Source organism: Neomonachus schauinslandi, chromosome 7 (genome assembly GCF_002201575.2).
Source record: "Neomonachus schauinslandi chromosome 7, ASM220157v2, whole genome shotgun sequence".
Classification (NCBI taxonomy): domain Eukaryota; kingdom Metazoa; phylum Chordata; class Mammalia; order Carnivora; family Phocidae; genus Neomonachus; species Neomonachus schauinslandi.
The window spans coordinates 33120119-33136693 of NC_058409.1; the positions used below are offsets into that span (position 1 = coordinate 33120119).

Here is a 16575-nt window from a genome sequence, read left to right on the forward strand (position 1 = left end):
ATCCATCCATCCATCCATCCATCCATCCATCCATCCATCCATCCATCCATCTTATTGTCAGGATGGACTTAAGGATTTCTGTTCTATTCAGTAGGCTAAATCCAAGTCCAGTACTGTTCTTATTTGTTTGGATGCTCAGATGATTTAAGATACAGAACTTTAGGAATCTTTGTGTTGTGCTATCCTTGGAATTTTTTCTCTGAGCCACAAAAATAAATTAGAATGGTTGGTATTTTTGTCTTTGATGCTTCAATGTAGACACTTATTGTGTTGCTTTTTACTTTTTTCATTTCCTACGTAATATTCCACATTTGCTATGGGCACTGATACCCTGAAAAATAACTACTAAATCTTTGTTAAATCTCATGTTACTACTTAAAAACAACAGCAGCAACAACAACAACAAAACCATTTCTGCTCTGTGATCTCTTTGAGCATCTAAGGCTAGTGTTGATTGAGGACCTTGGAGGCTAATAATGCTGATTATGCCTTCTTTCTCTAATAATATTTTGTTATTCAAGATAAAGTAGTTAGCCAACCACCAGGTAAAATCAGGATTTGACTGAAGGGCATCTCCCTCTTTCCTGAGGGATAATATTGAGGGACAGACTCCTTAGATTACATTTGGGTATTTATAGTTACTTCCATTTACATCTTTGTGTCAGAGTTTGCCTGTCTGCTTTTCAGATCATCTTGAGTCTGGTAAAGTACAGATTAGGGGTTTGGCAATAGGTCAGAACCTCTGTATGTCTTTGCAGAGAGTTGCAGAGCAGCTGTGTGGGAAGCATGAAGTCATCACACCAGATGGGAACAGTGACAGGCACTTTGAGGAGCTTTTCTCTGTTCTTTCCTCAATCATCTTACTTCTGTCAGGGGAGAAGGAAACTTCAAGTGGAGATTGATGATGGGAAAGAGAATTAATTTCCCCAGGGAACCTCTACTTCCCTTATATTTTAAGACCCATTGGATGCAGCATTTAGTGGGAAACAGTCTTCCTTGGTCCCTGGGGAAAGCCCTGGGTCAATTCCATTTCCAGCCCGTGGGATCAGATTTCTGCCTGTTCCAGTCTAGCTGGTGGAGAATACATTGCCCCTAGAAACAGTTTAAGGGTAGGTGAGCACTGTGGGTTGTGGGCTGTGTGTATTTCCAGCATGCGTTCGACACATAGAGATGTTTCATGGGAAATACTACCTTGCAGGTCACTTTGGAACTTCTTGGGTGAAGCACTACTGTACCTATCAACGGGATTCCAAACAAATCACCATGGTACCATTTGACCAAAAGTCAGGAGGAAAGGGGGTGAGTTCGTTTTTTAAATTTCATGCTTGATTTGCTTGGCTAACGTAGGATGGTTATAATGCATATGTATAGCAACACCTTCAGTGTGTCACTGTCATTTTCTTTTTTTGTTTTTTAAGTTTTTTTTTTTTTCTACTGAAGTATAATTAGCATACAGTATTAAATTTCCCTTCAGGTATACAGTATAATGACTCAACAATTGTATACATTACTCAGTGCTCGTCACAGTACGTAGACTTTTAAACTCCTTTATCTATTCCATTCACCTTCCGTCTGGCAACCATCAGTTTGTTCTCTATATTTGAGAGTCTGTTTTTTTGTCCATCTGGACATTTGCTTTTTCTTTGTTGGTTCATTTGTTTCTTAAATTGCACATTTAAATGAAATCATATGGTATTTGTCTTACTCTGTCTGACCTATTTTACTTAGCATTTATACCCTCTAGGTCCATCCATGTTGTTGCAAGTGGGAATACCTCGTTTTTTTTCATGGTTGAGTAATACTCCTTTATATATATATCTCAGTTTCATTCTTTTGCATTTGGCTGACCAGTTTTCCCAGCACCATTTGTTGAAGAAGACTGTGTTTTCCCCATTGTATATTCTTGCCTCCTTTATTGTAGATTAATAGATCATATAGGTGTGGGTTTATCCGTGGATTCTCTATCCTGTTCCATGGAGCTATATGTCTGGTTTTGTGCCAGAACCATACTGTTTTGATCACTACAGCTTTGTAGTGTATCTGGAAATCTGGGATTGTGATATCTCCAACTTTGTTCTTCTTTCGCAAGATTGCTTTGCTGTAGTTTTCCTTACTTTTACACAATAGTTCTAGGAGGAATAGTACCCTAGACAGTAACTATAGCAAGGCGAGTATTCTTAGCTTTAAGTTCTATTAGGAGCTGCAACTAAGAAAGATTCTTGTATTTCACATATATATAATATTAAGTATGTCAAATGTGTTTAGATGCTAGAAATTCCTGGATGGCCTTGTCCTGTGAAACTGATGGATATCACTCTTACTTGATACAAAGAGGGCTGCAAGCTAATGGTTTAGGTGTCCTGATTATCTGTTGCTGTGTAACAGATCACTGAAAAACTTAGCAACTTTTTTTTTTCTAAAGATTTTATTTATTTATTTATATGTGAGAGAGAGAGAGAGCATGAGCAGGGGGAGAGGGAGAGAGGCAGAGGGAGAGGGACAAGCAGACTTCCCACTGAGTGGGGAGCCTGACACAGGGCTCGATCCCAGGGCCCCGAGATCATGACCTGAGCTAAAGTCAGATGTTTAACCGACTGAGCCACCCAGGTGCCCAAACTTGCCAACTTTTAAAACAACACCAGTCATTTTAGTATTTCTCACAGTTTCTGAATGGGTCAGGAATTGGGTGAGCATTGGGATGGGTGCTTTGGGCTCAGGGTTTCTCAGGGGGTTCCAATCAGATGGTAGCAGGAGCTGGAACAGTGAGGGTTTGAAGCAGCTGAAGGCTGGTCAGCCATGACTCTCTTTCTTTCTCCTGATCTCCTTCCTCCCCTTCCCTCTTTCCTGCCTGCTCTGTATAGTCTCAGGGCCTGTCCATCTGGTTTCTCAATGGGAGATAGTTTGGATTTCCTCGCAGCATGGTGGCCTCAGGGCAGCTAAAGATGTCAAGAGTGAATATTCCAGCAGTGAAAGCAGAGACTGCATGTAGCCTTAGAAGTCATAGAGCTCTGTTGGTTGAAGCAGTCCTAAAAGCCCCCCAAGCCCACCCAGTTTCATGGGGAGAGGATGCAGACCAGCCTCTTGATGGGAGGAGTATTACAGTCACATGAAGAATGTGTAGGATAGAAATACTCTTGCAGACTCATTTTAGACCCAAAGACACCCCCAGATTTAAAGTGAGGGGGTGGAAAACCATTTACCATGCTAATGGACACCAAAAGAAAGCTGGGGTGGCAATCCTTATATCAGACGAATTAGATTTTAAACTAAAGACTGTAATAAGAGATGAGGAAGGACACTATATCCTACTTAAAGGGTCTATCCAACAAGAAGATCTAACAATTGTAAATATCTATGCCCCTAACATGGGAGCAGCCAATTATATAAGGCAATTAATAACAAAAGCAAAGAAACACATCGACAACAATACAATAATAGTGGGGGACTTTAACACCCCCCTCACTGAAATGGACAGATCGTCTAAGCAAAAGATCAACAAGGAAATAAAGACTTTAAATGACACACTGGACCAAATGGGCTTCACAGACATATTCAGAACATTCCATCCCAAAGCAACGGAATACACATTCTTCTCTAGTGCCCATGGAACATTCGCCAGAATCGATCACATCCTAGGTCAGAAATCAGGTCTCAACCGGTACCAAAAGATTGGGATCATTCCCTCCCTATTTTCAGACCACAATGCTTTGAAACTAGAACTCAATCACAAGAGGAAAGTCGGAAAGAACTCAAATACATGGAGGCTAAAGAGCATCCTACTAAAGAATGAATGGGTCAACCAGGAAATTAAAGAAGAATTAAAAAAAATTCATGGAAACCAATGAAAATGAAAACACAACTATTCAAAATCTTTGGGTTGCAGCAAAGGCAGTCCTAAGAGGAAAGTATATAGCAATACAAGCCTTTCTCAAGAAACAAGAAAGGTCTCAAGTACACAACCTAACCCTACACCTAAAGGAGCTGGAGAAAGAACAGCAAATAAAGCCTAAACCCAGCAGGAGAAGAGAAATCATAAAGATCAGAGCAGAAATCAATGAAATAGAAACTAAAACAACAGTAGAACAGATCAACGAAACTAGGAGCTGATTCTTTGAAAGAATTAACAAGATTGATAAACCCCTGGCCAGACTTACCAAAAAGAGAAGAGAAATGACCCAAATCAACAAAATCATGAATGAAAGAGGAGAGATCACAACCAACACCAAAGAAATACAACAATTATAAGAAATATTATGAGCAACTCTATGCCAGCAAATTAGATAACCTGGAAGAAATGGATGCATTCCTAGAGATGTATCAACTACCAAAACTGAACCAGGAAGAAATAGAAAACCTGAACAGACCTATAACCACTAAGGAAATTGAAGCAGTCATCAAAAATCTCCAAAAAGAGAGGGGAATTCTACCAAACATTTAAAGAAGAATTAATACCTATTCTTCTGAAACTGTTCCAAAAAAATAGAAATGGAAGGAAAACTTCCAAACTCATTTTATGAGGCCAGCATTACCTTGATCCCAAAACCAGACAAAGACCCCATCAAAAAGGAGAATTACAGACCAATATCCCTGATGAACATGGATGCAAAAATTCTCACCAAAATACTAGCCAATAGGATCCAACAGTACATTAAAAGGATTCTTCACCACGACCAAGTGGGATTTATCCCTGGGCTGCAAGGTTGGTACAACATCCACAAATCAATCAATATGATACAATACATTAACAAAAGAAAGAACAAGAATCATATGATCCTCTCAACAGATGCAGAAAAAGCATTTGACAAAGTACAGCATCCTTTCTTGATCAAAACTCTTCAGAGTATAGGCATAGAGGGTACATACCTCAATATCATAAAAGCCATCTATGAAAAACCTACAGCGAATATCATTCTCAATGGGGAAAAACTGAGAGCTTTCCCCCTAAGGTCAGGAACGCGACAGGGATGTACACTATCACCACTGCTATTCAACATAGTATTAGAAGTCTTAGCCACAGCAATCAGACAACAAAAAGAAATAAAAGGCATCCAAATTGGCAAAGAAGAAGTCAAACTCTCACTCTTTGCAGATGATATGATACTTTATGTGAAAACCCCAAAGACTCCACCCCAAAACTGCTAGAACTCATACAGGAATTCAGTAAAGTGGCAGGATATAAAATCAATGCACAGAAGTCAGTGGCATTCCTATACACCAACAACAAGACAGAAGAAAGAGAAATTAAGGAGTCGATCCCATTTACAATTGCACCCCAAACCATAAGATACCTAGGCATAAATCTAACCAAAGAGGCAAAGGATCTGTACTCAGAAAACTATAAAATACTCATGAAAGAAATTGAGGAAGACACAAAAAAATGGAAAAAATGTTCCATGCTCATGGATTGGAAGAACAAATATTGTGAAGATGTCAATGCTACCTAGAGCAATCTACACATTCAGTGCAATCCCCATCAAAATACCATCCACATTTTTTCAAAGAAATGGAACAAATAATCCTAAAATTTGTATGGAACCAGAAAAGACCCCGCATAGCCAGAGGAATGTTGAAAAAGAAAAGCAAAGCTGGCGGCATCACAATTCCGGACTTCCAGCTGTATTACAAAGCTGTCATCATCAAGACAGTATGGTACTGGCACAAAAACAGACACATAGATCAGTGGAACAGAACAGAGAGCCCAGAAATGGACCCTCAACTCTATGGTCAACTCATCTTGGACAAAGCAGGAAAGAATGTCCAATGGAAAAAAGACAGTCTCTTCAACAAATGGTGTTGGGAAAATTGGACAGCTACATGCAGAAGAATGAAACTGGACCATGTCCTTACACCACACACAAAAATAGACTCAAAATGGTTGAAAGACCTCAGTGTGAGACAGGAGTCCATTAAAATCCTAAAGGAGAACACAGACAGCAACCTCTTCGACCTCAGCCACAGCAACTTCTTCCTAGAAACATCGCCAAAGGCAAGGGAAGCAAGGGCAAAAATGAACTATTGGGACTTCATCAAGATAAAAGGCTTTTGCACAGCAAAAGAAACAGTCAACAAAACCAAAAGACAACCGACAGAATAGGCAAAGATATTTGCAAATGACCTATCAGATAAAGGGCTAGTATCCAAAATCTATAAAGAACTTATCAAACTCAACACCCAAAGAACAAAGAATCCAGTCAAGAAATGGGCGGAAGACATGAACAGACATTTTTCCAAAGAAGACATCCAAATGGCCAACAGACACATTAAAAAGAGCTCAATATCGCTCGGCATCAGGGAAATCGAAATCAAAACCTCAATGAGATACCACCTCACACCAGTCAGAATGGCTAAAATTAACAAGTCAGGAAATGACAGATGTTGGCGGGGATGTGGAGAAACGGGAACCCTCCTACACTGTTGGTGGGAATGCAAGCTGGTGCAGCCACTCTGGAAAACAGTATGGGGGTTCCTCAAAAAGTTGAAAATAGAGCTACCCTATGATCCAGCAATTGCACTACTGGGTATTTACCCCAAAGATACAAAAGTAGGGATCTGAAAGGGTACATGCACCCCGATGTTTATAGCAGCAATGTCCACAATAGCCAAACTGTGGAAAGAGCCAAGATGTCCATCGACAGATGATTGAATAAAGAAGATGTGGTATATATATACAACGGAATATTATGCAGCCATCAAAAGGAATGAGATCTTGCCATTTGCAACGACATGGATGGAACTGGAGGGTATTATGCTGAGCGAAATAAGTCAAACAGAGAAAGACATGTATCATATGACCTCACTGATATGAGGAATTCTTAATCTCAGGAAACAAACTGAGGGTTGCTGGAGTGGGGGGTGGGGTGGGAGGGATGGGGTGACTGGGTGATAGACACTGGGGAGGGTATGTGCTCTGGTAAGCGCTGTGAATTGTGCAAGGCTGTTGAATCTCAGATCTGTACCTCTGAAACAAATAATGCAATATATGTTAAGGAAAAAAAAAAAAGAAGAAGATAGCAGGAGGGGAAGAATGAAGGGGGGGAAATCGGAGGGGTAGACGAACCATGAGAGACAATGGACTCTGAAAAACAAACTGAGGGTTCTAGAGGGGAGGGGAGTGGGCGGATGGGTTAGCCTGGTGATGGGTATTGAGGAGGGCACGTTCTGCATGGAGCACTGGGTGTTATGCACAAACAATGAATCATGAAACACTACATCTAAAACTAATGATGTAATGTATGGGGATTAACATAACAATAAAAAAATAATAAAAGGAAAAAAAAAAGGAAAAAAAAAGAAATACTCTTGCAGCTGGCTCTGATCATAGGCCCTGCAGGTCACTGCTGTAGAGCTCCCCACTGTGCTCCAGCCTTTCTCCTTTCCTCTGGGCTTGCTAGCTGCAGCCTGAGCTCATTTCCTCTCCTGGTGATGGGTCTTTTCTCTCTGGCTGTTCTTAATATCTTTTTTTCCTTTTGGTATTCTACATTTCATTATGATGGTCATATGTATGATTTTTTTTTTTTTTTCATTCTGTTGTGCTTGGGAATTTGGGGCCTTTCTGTATTTGGGGATGGGTGTCTTTTAGTAACTTTGGGAAATTCTTACCATTTATCACTTTGAATTTTGCCTCATCCCCATATCGCCTTCTGGACATAATTCCTTTGGAAGATAGCTAAATATTTTTAACAGAAGCATTTATATTTTTCATCTGTTTGTATCTCTGGATTCCATTCTGCATAATTTCTTTGATTCTATGTTTAAATAATTTTTAAGCTGTATCTAATATGTTGATAAATTAGTCCCCAGTAAGCATTCCATCTCTGGTACTCTCTATGGTGCACTGTGGTGCAGTGTGTGTGTGTGTGTGTATGTGTATAGGGGGGCATTACAGAGGCTAAGAGCATCAGCTTTGAAATTAGACTGCCCGGCTCAGTAATGTTAGATGCATCTGTCATTACTGTTGGCTACTCTATCAGGCTGCCCCTTTGCTCTGTACCACTTCCAGTTTTTCTTCCTGGCTTTCTTTTACTTAGTCCACAATACAGGAATTTGTCAGCATCTCTTTTCCTTCCATGTATTACAAAAGAATACACCAAAGCTCTTTTAATGTTTCAGGAGTGGAGTAATGCCAGGAAAACAACATTGTTTAAATATAGAAACATAAAGAAATTTATGGAGTCAGAAGAGATATTAAACATTAATCACTAGGTGTTCCCTAGTTTTTATACAAAGGCAATAGTTAGACTTGCTCCCTTGGGTTGAGCCATAGTCCTTTTCCAATTCTGTCTTTCTAGAAATGAGCATCACTAAATTATTCTCTCACACAGTCTTTATTTTGGGGCTTTTGACCTTGTGCTTTCCTAAGCCTTAAAAGAAGAACTTTTGTGTTTGGTCTTATTCCACTGGAAAGTGAATGACAGAGACCAATTATGGTGGATGTTTGGGACTCCCATGTCTTCAGTGAGTTAATAGTAAACACATCACTGGGTTGTTAAGAAGTTTATATGAATTAGTATATATACTCTTGGAAGAGAGCTTCACACACAATGAGTTCTGCATTAGGAGCTTGACAGTACAATAATTAATTTTCCTAATAATTCCTTAAATTTATTTTATATTTTTCTAAGTCCATGTATTGTCTACATTATCCTGTTTGATCCAGTTTTCTCCTTCATAAAGGAGGAAATCGAGATCTAGAGAGAGCAAATGATTTATAAAGCCCATAAAACTTATGAGTTACAGAGCCAGTACTCACAGCCTGATTCTGGAGTCTGCATCTCCTGAATCGGACGTTGCTGCTGCTAGTAATAGTAACAAGAATAGAAAAATATATAAAATAGTGGCTCTCCCTGACATCACTATTTGCTCAGCTTTCTGGAGGTGATGTCACCTCAGTTTGTACAGGAGAATCATGTGACATCTTTCTATATGATATATGTGTTTGTAGAGAGCTCTCCTAGGAGGTGGAGGTAGACTTAACACAGGTAATAGGGTGGGTTTTTTTTCTCTCTAACATGCTTTTTCACTTCCCTTTCCTTCCTTCACTTTGCTGTCCATTTCATTTGATTATTTTCCTGTAAAACTACCTGCTTTTCTCTTAGCTTCCGGCAAGGATATGTGAGCAGATTTGTTCCATCATCTTGGAGACTAGACCCTGTGTGTGGTGAAAGAGAATTCCCCTATATCCTAACCTCTGAGTTGAGGCAGCTCTCAGCTCTCTCTGTGTGAGGTCTGGAGCAGTCCAAAGGTGACCTTGTCCCTTCCCTTGCTTGAAACCCTTCATTATGTTTCCTGTGCTCTCAGGTTATGGACCACAATGTGCATGATCTGGCTCTTGATTCCCTCAGACTCTTTCATGCCAATCTGCCTTTTGCTCTGGGATTGAGCCATATTGGCTGGCTTTCAATTCCTCCCAGGCTCCGTGGACCCTGACCACAGGACCTTTCCACCTGCTATTCTCCACCCCCTAAAAAACACAGTAGATGTAAGGCTTGTGAATATAAACCATCTCTTGCTAGGTCTTCTGTATTTTGTGTGGTATTGTGATACTAGGGGGTGGTTAAGTTTCACCATAAGCAGTCACATTTCCTATTTCAACAAATTAGGCATGTTTGCTAGTTTTCCCACTTGTTTAGAGAAGAAGATTGGCAAAGGCAGGAGAAACATGAACCCTAAATTCTTACATGGGAAAAAGAGAAGAAATCAGGAAGAGAAACCCCTATGTTTTTAGGCAATAAAAGAGCACTATGTGATGAGACTGTTGGATTACCTTTGTACAATGGGATACTACTCAGCAGTAAAAAGAAACAAACTCTTGATTTGCACAACATAGGTGAATTGCAAAAGAATTGTGCCAAGTCAAAGAAGTCAGAAATAAAAGGGCACATACTGTGTGATTCCATTTATATGAAATTATAGAATATGCAAATTAATCTGTATGATAAGAAAGCAGATTCAGTATTTGCCTGAGGCTGAACTGGGTGAAGGGATGGAATTCAAAGGACAAGGAAACTTCTGAGGGTGATGGAAATGTTCATTAGCTTGATTGTGGTGTTGATTTTATGGAGAGATACAGAAGTTAAAACTCATAAATTGACATGTACAGTTTATTATACATTAGCTACACTGTCATAAAGCTGTTAAAAACCTATTTATTGAGCATATCCTCTGTTCTGGGGCCTATTTGGGCTCTGGGAACACAGGAATCAGCAAGAACAGACACAGTCCCTGCCCTCAGGGAGCTTGGAGTATAATGAGGAGGGAGACATGATTGAAATCATCACCCTCATCAATGGACAATTCCAGCTACGATGGTGCTATGTGAACATGTCTTGGGGATATTTGACCTGGTCCAGGAAGGCCTTCCTGAAAAAGTGAAGGCAGTGAAACGTAGAAACTCAGAGTTGGGAGGAGACTGCAGGTCATCTGGTTTAACCCTTATCAACCCTGCAAATTAGGGGCACCGGGGTGGCTCAGTCAGTTGTGTCCAACTCTTGGTTTGGGCTCAGGTCATGATCTCAGGGTCATGAGATCGAGCCCCCCATTGAGCACTGTGCTCAGTGAGGAGTCTGCTTGTCCCTCTCCCTCCCCCTCTGGCTCCCCCTCTGCCAGTCTGCTTTCGTGTGCATGCTCTCTCTCAAATAAATTAATTAAAAACAAACCCAGCAAATTAAACCTGTTTCAAACATTATCAACAAGAGTTTATGTAGCATGGGTTGATGCTGTACCATCATGATGTGCTAGAACTAAATTAAAACTAGAGATGTTTGGCTTGAAGTATAACTTGGTTTATAGGTTTTAGCTTCGTGAGGCTTGTGGCCGAGGGAAGGTTTTTGATCAACATTCCACCTTCCTGTGGGTCATGAACACTCAGGCTTGAGAAGATGGAATAATCACTCCTGTTGATGTGGCACGTTTGTGGTTTGCTGGAGAGGCACATAGCATAGCCCATGTTCAGGCCTCATCTTGATAGTGTGTGTGCTCCCAACAGGGAGAAGATGAATCCGTCACCCTGAAATCCTGCACCCGGCGGAAAACAGACTCTATCGAGAAGAGGTTTTGCTTTGACGTAGAAGCAGTAGACAGGTGAGTAGCTGTCACACTTTGCTCAGGAACAGATATTACTAAATTTGGATTTTTTACCTTTTCCATTCAGTCGGGGCTTTTCTGTCCTCGATCTCACCCTACCCCTCCTTTTCCAGATACTCAGTTTGGAATAGACCTCAGGCCAGTTGCTGGTCTGCAAGGATCAGCATAGCTTCTCCCCTCTTGTAGGTTCAGTGATGAGCCTCTGGTTTGGTTAGCTTTAACATTAGGGCTTTCTGAGAAGTAATGTGTGTTATCTTAGGAGGTTGAGTAGATGTTTAAAGAAAACTGCTTAACATGATTATATGAACTATTTGAGATTTTTTACTTTAAAAATATTTAATTTTTTAAATTTAAAAAGTGGTCCAAAAGGAATGGGGTAAAGTGAAGGATGGAACAAGTTGTACTCATTTAAAAAAAGATAGCTTTTAGTTGTAGCATTTCACCTACCACTGTGTGTAATGCACTAGGAAAGACAGCAAACCACTTGTAAAATCACTTTTTGCAGAGGGAGCTGCGTGTTGTAGTCCTCAATATTTATGGAGTCTCATTAAGTTGTACCATTTCATGGTGTTAAGCTAGTTTGACAACATTCCAATTCTTTGAAACACTGTACTTGGCAACAGGTTAATTCCTTGAGTGAAAGCCACATGTTAAGTGTATTTGTGCTGTCTGTTCAAGATCAGCAGTGCCAGCATTAAAGATCCTTAAATCTCAGGATGATTCTCCTATAATGCCATTTCTCCCTTTATTCCAACACACACACACACACACACACACACGCACACACACACACACACCGCTTTGTGAAGTCAGTACTTCTGCCTTTCTGGGACATTGACTTAGGGCTACTTTTTCCTGATTCTAGAAGATGGAGAGACTGAGTGTCTTCTGGGGTGTTGGCAGGTTTGGAATGCCTTCTTGTGCCCTGATATTTCCTTGCACTGTGACTACTGGAGGCTGCTTGAGCTCCCGTAGGGGGAGCATGCCCTGCTTTAATCAGGAATTCATGGAAACTACCTCATCTCTTCAGCACTTAGTCATTATACCTTGGACTCTCAAGTTAGGCAGCCAGGGTCTAAATTTGGACTTTGCTGCTTTGTAGCCATGTGACTTTCAGCTATAACTACTTAATCTCTCAGGGCCTCGATTTCCTTATCTGGAAAATGGAGATAGTAATAGTACCTAGTTCCTAGAATTCTAAGGATTCAAGGAGATAATGCACGTAAAATGCTTGGCAGGATGGCAAATAATAAATGCTTAGCAAGTGTTAGCTGTTACTTGTTAATTAGCTTGTCCTGCACGTTCACCAGACTTGATTATTTTGTAAGGTTAGACTCTAAATGATGAGAAGTAAGCATAATTTGTAAAGAAAAGAGAATACCCCAGTTCTTCACCATGTTTGGGGATGTGGGAGGGTAATAGGGAAGGGGTGCATGAGGACATAGGTTGAACTAAGGTAGCATAGGGGAATTGCAAAATGTCTGCCTCACACCAAAATTGGTTATTCTTGGTTTTAAACAAATCCTAACTCAGGATGCTTTAAGTACCTGTATGCGTCTCTGTTCTCAGTATGGAATCTAAGGGAATTCATATTGTTGGCAACCATGAAAGAGGTGGAGAAGACGGGTATGTTTAAAAGCAGAGTTAGTTGTTTGATGCTTGTCATCTGTTTCTAGAGACTATTGTCTCTTTGTATGGTTATTTGGAAGAAGGTGTGCCTCACATTGCAGCTGTCCCTTATTTGAAAACCAGTTCGGAGATGATTTCTGAAGCTGAATCGTTTCTTATTTTCTTCCTCAGAAGTTTTCCCAGAAGTTTTAGAGAGTTGCTTTTTAGGCAATTAAAACTCAACGTGGTGCCTCCATCTCATTTCCACCTTGCACATACTTCCATCTTTCCCCTTGATTATACCCTTGAAAGCTTTGCAAGTCCCAATTATAAGCTGAGAGCTTATAGAAGGTGTCACATGGAACATACTGAGTGGGTTTGGGAAGTGAATTTCTCCTAAGTTGCTCTCTCTGGTTCCCTGGTGATGACACGGAGGGGTTTCGGTAGGGGTTCAGAAAGAGGCTGCTAAATTTCCTCTTGGTAAGCAGGAAGTGAGTAGCCAGTTCTGTTGTATTGCTTGTATTTTAAATTTTCTGTATATTGTGGTGTTGGCACACCTTAAAAACCTTTCTATCTGGGGAGAGACTGTCCCTTCCAGAGCTACTAATTCTTAGAGATCAAAGGGCACAGCCTGGAGGGTGCCATTGATATGCAAATTAACCAACCCAGAACCAGACCTCCTCCACCAGGCCCTTAATCCCCAGGAGGCAATATTCCTCTGCTTTAATCATCTGAGGTCCAGGCACCAGGCGAGGAGGGCCACTCCTATAGCTTAGAACCCCCTGAAATTCTTCAAACTAGCCAATAAACTGTTGACCCTGCCCTGCTTTGCCTTTCCCTTGGAAACTCCAATAAGAGCCACCACCTAGGCTCTCCCATCACTTCTGCTACTCTAACAAGTAGCCCCATGGGTGCTGGGTCTTTCCCACATGGCCCTGTTAGGTATGCCATGTGTGCATCCTGTTTCTAGGACCTGGGAGTTTAAGAAACTTTGTTTTCTGAGCTTGAGCGTCTTCTGTGTCTCCTGTCTGTCACCTAAAATAACACAGAACATGTACGAAACACTTCTCTGTTTTTTATATAGGTCATTATCTTTGATCTCAAAGACTAGGTTACAGTTGGGAAGCATTTTTCCTTATCTGTCTCCTGTTTTGACTTAGTGTCTTTCTGCATTTTTCTTACCATCCAGGAAGGTACTAAGGAGAGAAGGAAAAGCATTTCCATGGGTTCATTGGCAACATTCCCGGGAACTCTGCCCAGAGTCCTCTCCTCTGGAAGATTCCTACACCTTGATTTTTCTCCAGTGTGCTTTAGCAAGGAATTGATTCCTGTGGCCTTTCCAACCTGTGCCTTACTCAGATTTCTCAGCTGTACCTGAATGGCTAGAGAGGTAGAGGGACAAAATGCAAGTGTAGCACCTAGGAAATGTGGAAATAAAAGAGGAAATGGTTATATTTATAAATGTTTATGTAGTGGCTATTAATGTTTTTACTCTGTTAAGGTATACATACATGCTAAAGTAGTATTTTTTGACTTAGAATATATGACATGGTGGGTTTTTAGGGTTCTTCTGAATACTTACATCTTTTAGATTTAGTGCTGATATTTTATGTTATTTTTTAACAGAGGCTATAGCCTTTAGGAAGTGATATTCCAGCAGGTCAGTATTTTTGAGTTGATTACATCAGCATGTCTTACTGTGTGGTGAGAACCACCTGTACTCAGCATCCACAGGGGTGCTTGTTAGAACTACAACTTCTTGGCCCTGCCCCAGACCTACACAGTCCGTCTGACTTTCCTGGAGGGAGACTCTGAAGTTCACTTTTGGAACAGGCTCTTCATTTGTCTTTTATTCTCACTAATAATTGGTGCATTAAACACCATGCCTATCACAATACAGATTTTTCAGAGTATAAAAATGTTTCCTTATTAAAAACATTGTAACAAGGAACAACAGTAAAACAAACTCAAAAAACTGAGGCTTCTTTAGGAAGGAGCTTAGTTCTTAACCCACATGGAGAAGAGTATAGCTAGTAGAAAAGGTGATTTCCAGCCTTTGATAACAGATGACCAGGAAAAAAGCAACAGCAGAAACCATCGTAAAACTCACTTAAGTTAAAGGTGGAGGAGGGGTGAGGGAAGCAGCAGTAAGAGAACACTTTCTAGAAGCTGAAAACTGTTCATACATTCTCATGTTATCCTCACTACAGTCCAAGGAGGATTCTGCTCCAATTAATCCATGTTACTGGTGAGGAATCTGTAGTTCAGAGGTGTGAGTCTTCCCCTGGGCTCAGGAGGGATTTGAACTGAGGTGCATGGGCACTCACCACAGGGCACCTTGCTGCCTCAAAACTGAGGATATGTTAGAAACGTTTCCAGCGTTAAGCCCAGCACTGTCGGTACTTGGGTTTCAGAGATACCATTGAGTGTTCAGCTTGCTGGATGTGAAATCTGAGAAGTGCTTTCTCACTGTAATCACTTGCACGTGGCATCATAAACAAATGGATGAACTAACGCTGCAAACTAGCTTCTGTTCTTATATTTACTGCCTTGTGACTTCCAGAAAATCCTCACGTGGCTAACAGTTTAAAGAGGCAGTGCAGATAGAGCACAGACGCCAGGCACGTCGCATACAGGTGTCCCATGAATGCTACTTTTGGCGGGTACACCTCTTCTCCCTTTTATTTTTAAGGTGACACTCATTTCTGTTTCTCTAGGTAGACTAGCATGAGTCAGAAAGCAACAGTGTCATTTATCAGTTGATTTCATTGTATCCCAATGCATTGCTGTTTATTTGTTCCTCCTGAATCCTGATGAAAAGGGGTTAATCTCTGACATTTACATTCTAAAGGAAGAAGTGCTGTGACTCTTTGACCCATGAACAAGCTGGAAATCAAATTAACTGTTAATTCAGAGGTATGGGATTTAGATCCATAGTTCTTGAATTTTGTGTCTGAGGTTCTCTGTAAACTGAATACATTTCAGAAATCTACTTTTAATTCTTGTATCTAATTGCTTTTCTTTTGATATCTCTACTAGGCCTATAGTCTCTTCTCAGTATCTTACACCCTTCTATAGTAACTTTACATAATTACCTAATTCCACATAATCATCTTATCTGTCCCTTATTCTCTAGTGCCTTTCTTTGATTCCTTTTCTCAGAACTAGTTTTGGGGGGAGGTTCAGACCCGAGGATTTGTTGAAGACCACTGGACTATTCTGAGTAAATATGTCACAGGCTGATGTTTTCATGTCTTTGGCTTTCCTTCAAAAGGGTTTTATTGTTACCAACATTGAAAAGTTAACGTTAGTAGAAACTCTGGTGTCTTTCTTCAATTCCAAAGTGAAAAGTTGTTTAGGTCAAGATATCATGTCCATTAAATCAATGTGATACTGCTTTGAATTTACCTTCTGTTTTTGTTTTTAAATTCACTTTCAGGACTCTAGCATTAAGACTATTATAGGGCTTTAAGTGAGTGTGTACAACTTGGAGTAGTTGTAGGATGTTGCCACAATATGGTACAAAGAGGAATATTTTTTTACTTTCTTAGAAGATGTTTAAGAGTTGAATTGTGTATCCCTCAATTCATATCTTGAAGCTCTAATCCCCAGTATCTAAAAATCAATATTATTTGGAAACAGGGTCTTTACAGAGGTCATCCAGTTAAAATTAGGTCATGAGGGTAGGCCCTAATCCACTATGACTGATGTCCTTATAAAAAGGGGTAATTTGGATACCAAGTAGATATGTACCCATGTGAACATGAAGGCAGAGATAGTGGTGATGTGTCTTCAAGCCAAAGAATACCAGAGACGGCCAGTAAACCCCCAGAAGCTAGGGCAGAGGCATGGAAAGGATTCTCCTTCACATACTCAAAGGGAACC

General features: G+C 40.5%; 1 protein-coding gene across 2 annotated transcripts in view; it reads left to right on the top strand.

Moving 5' to 3' along the window:
* The window catches only part of ARHGAP26 (Rho GTPase activating protein 26), a 419879-nt gene that overhangs the window by 134840 nt on the left and 268464 nt on the right, over nucleotides 1-16575 (top strand). For both annotated transcript variants that reach the window (XM_021702216.2, XM_021702215.1), the window contains exons 9-10: nucleotides 1199-1299; nucleotides 10985-11079. In XM_021702216.2, the coding sequence (XP_021557891.1) occupies nucleotides 1199-1299; nucleotides 10985-11079 (196 nt within the window). The remainder of the gene's footprint in view (nucleotides 1-1198; nucleotides 1300-10984; nucleotides 11080-16575) is intronic.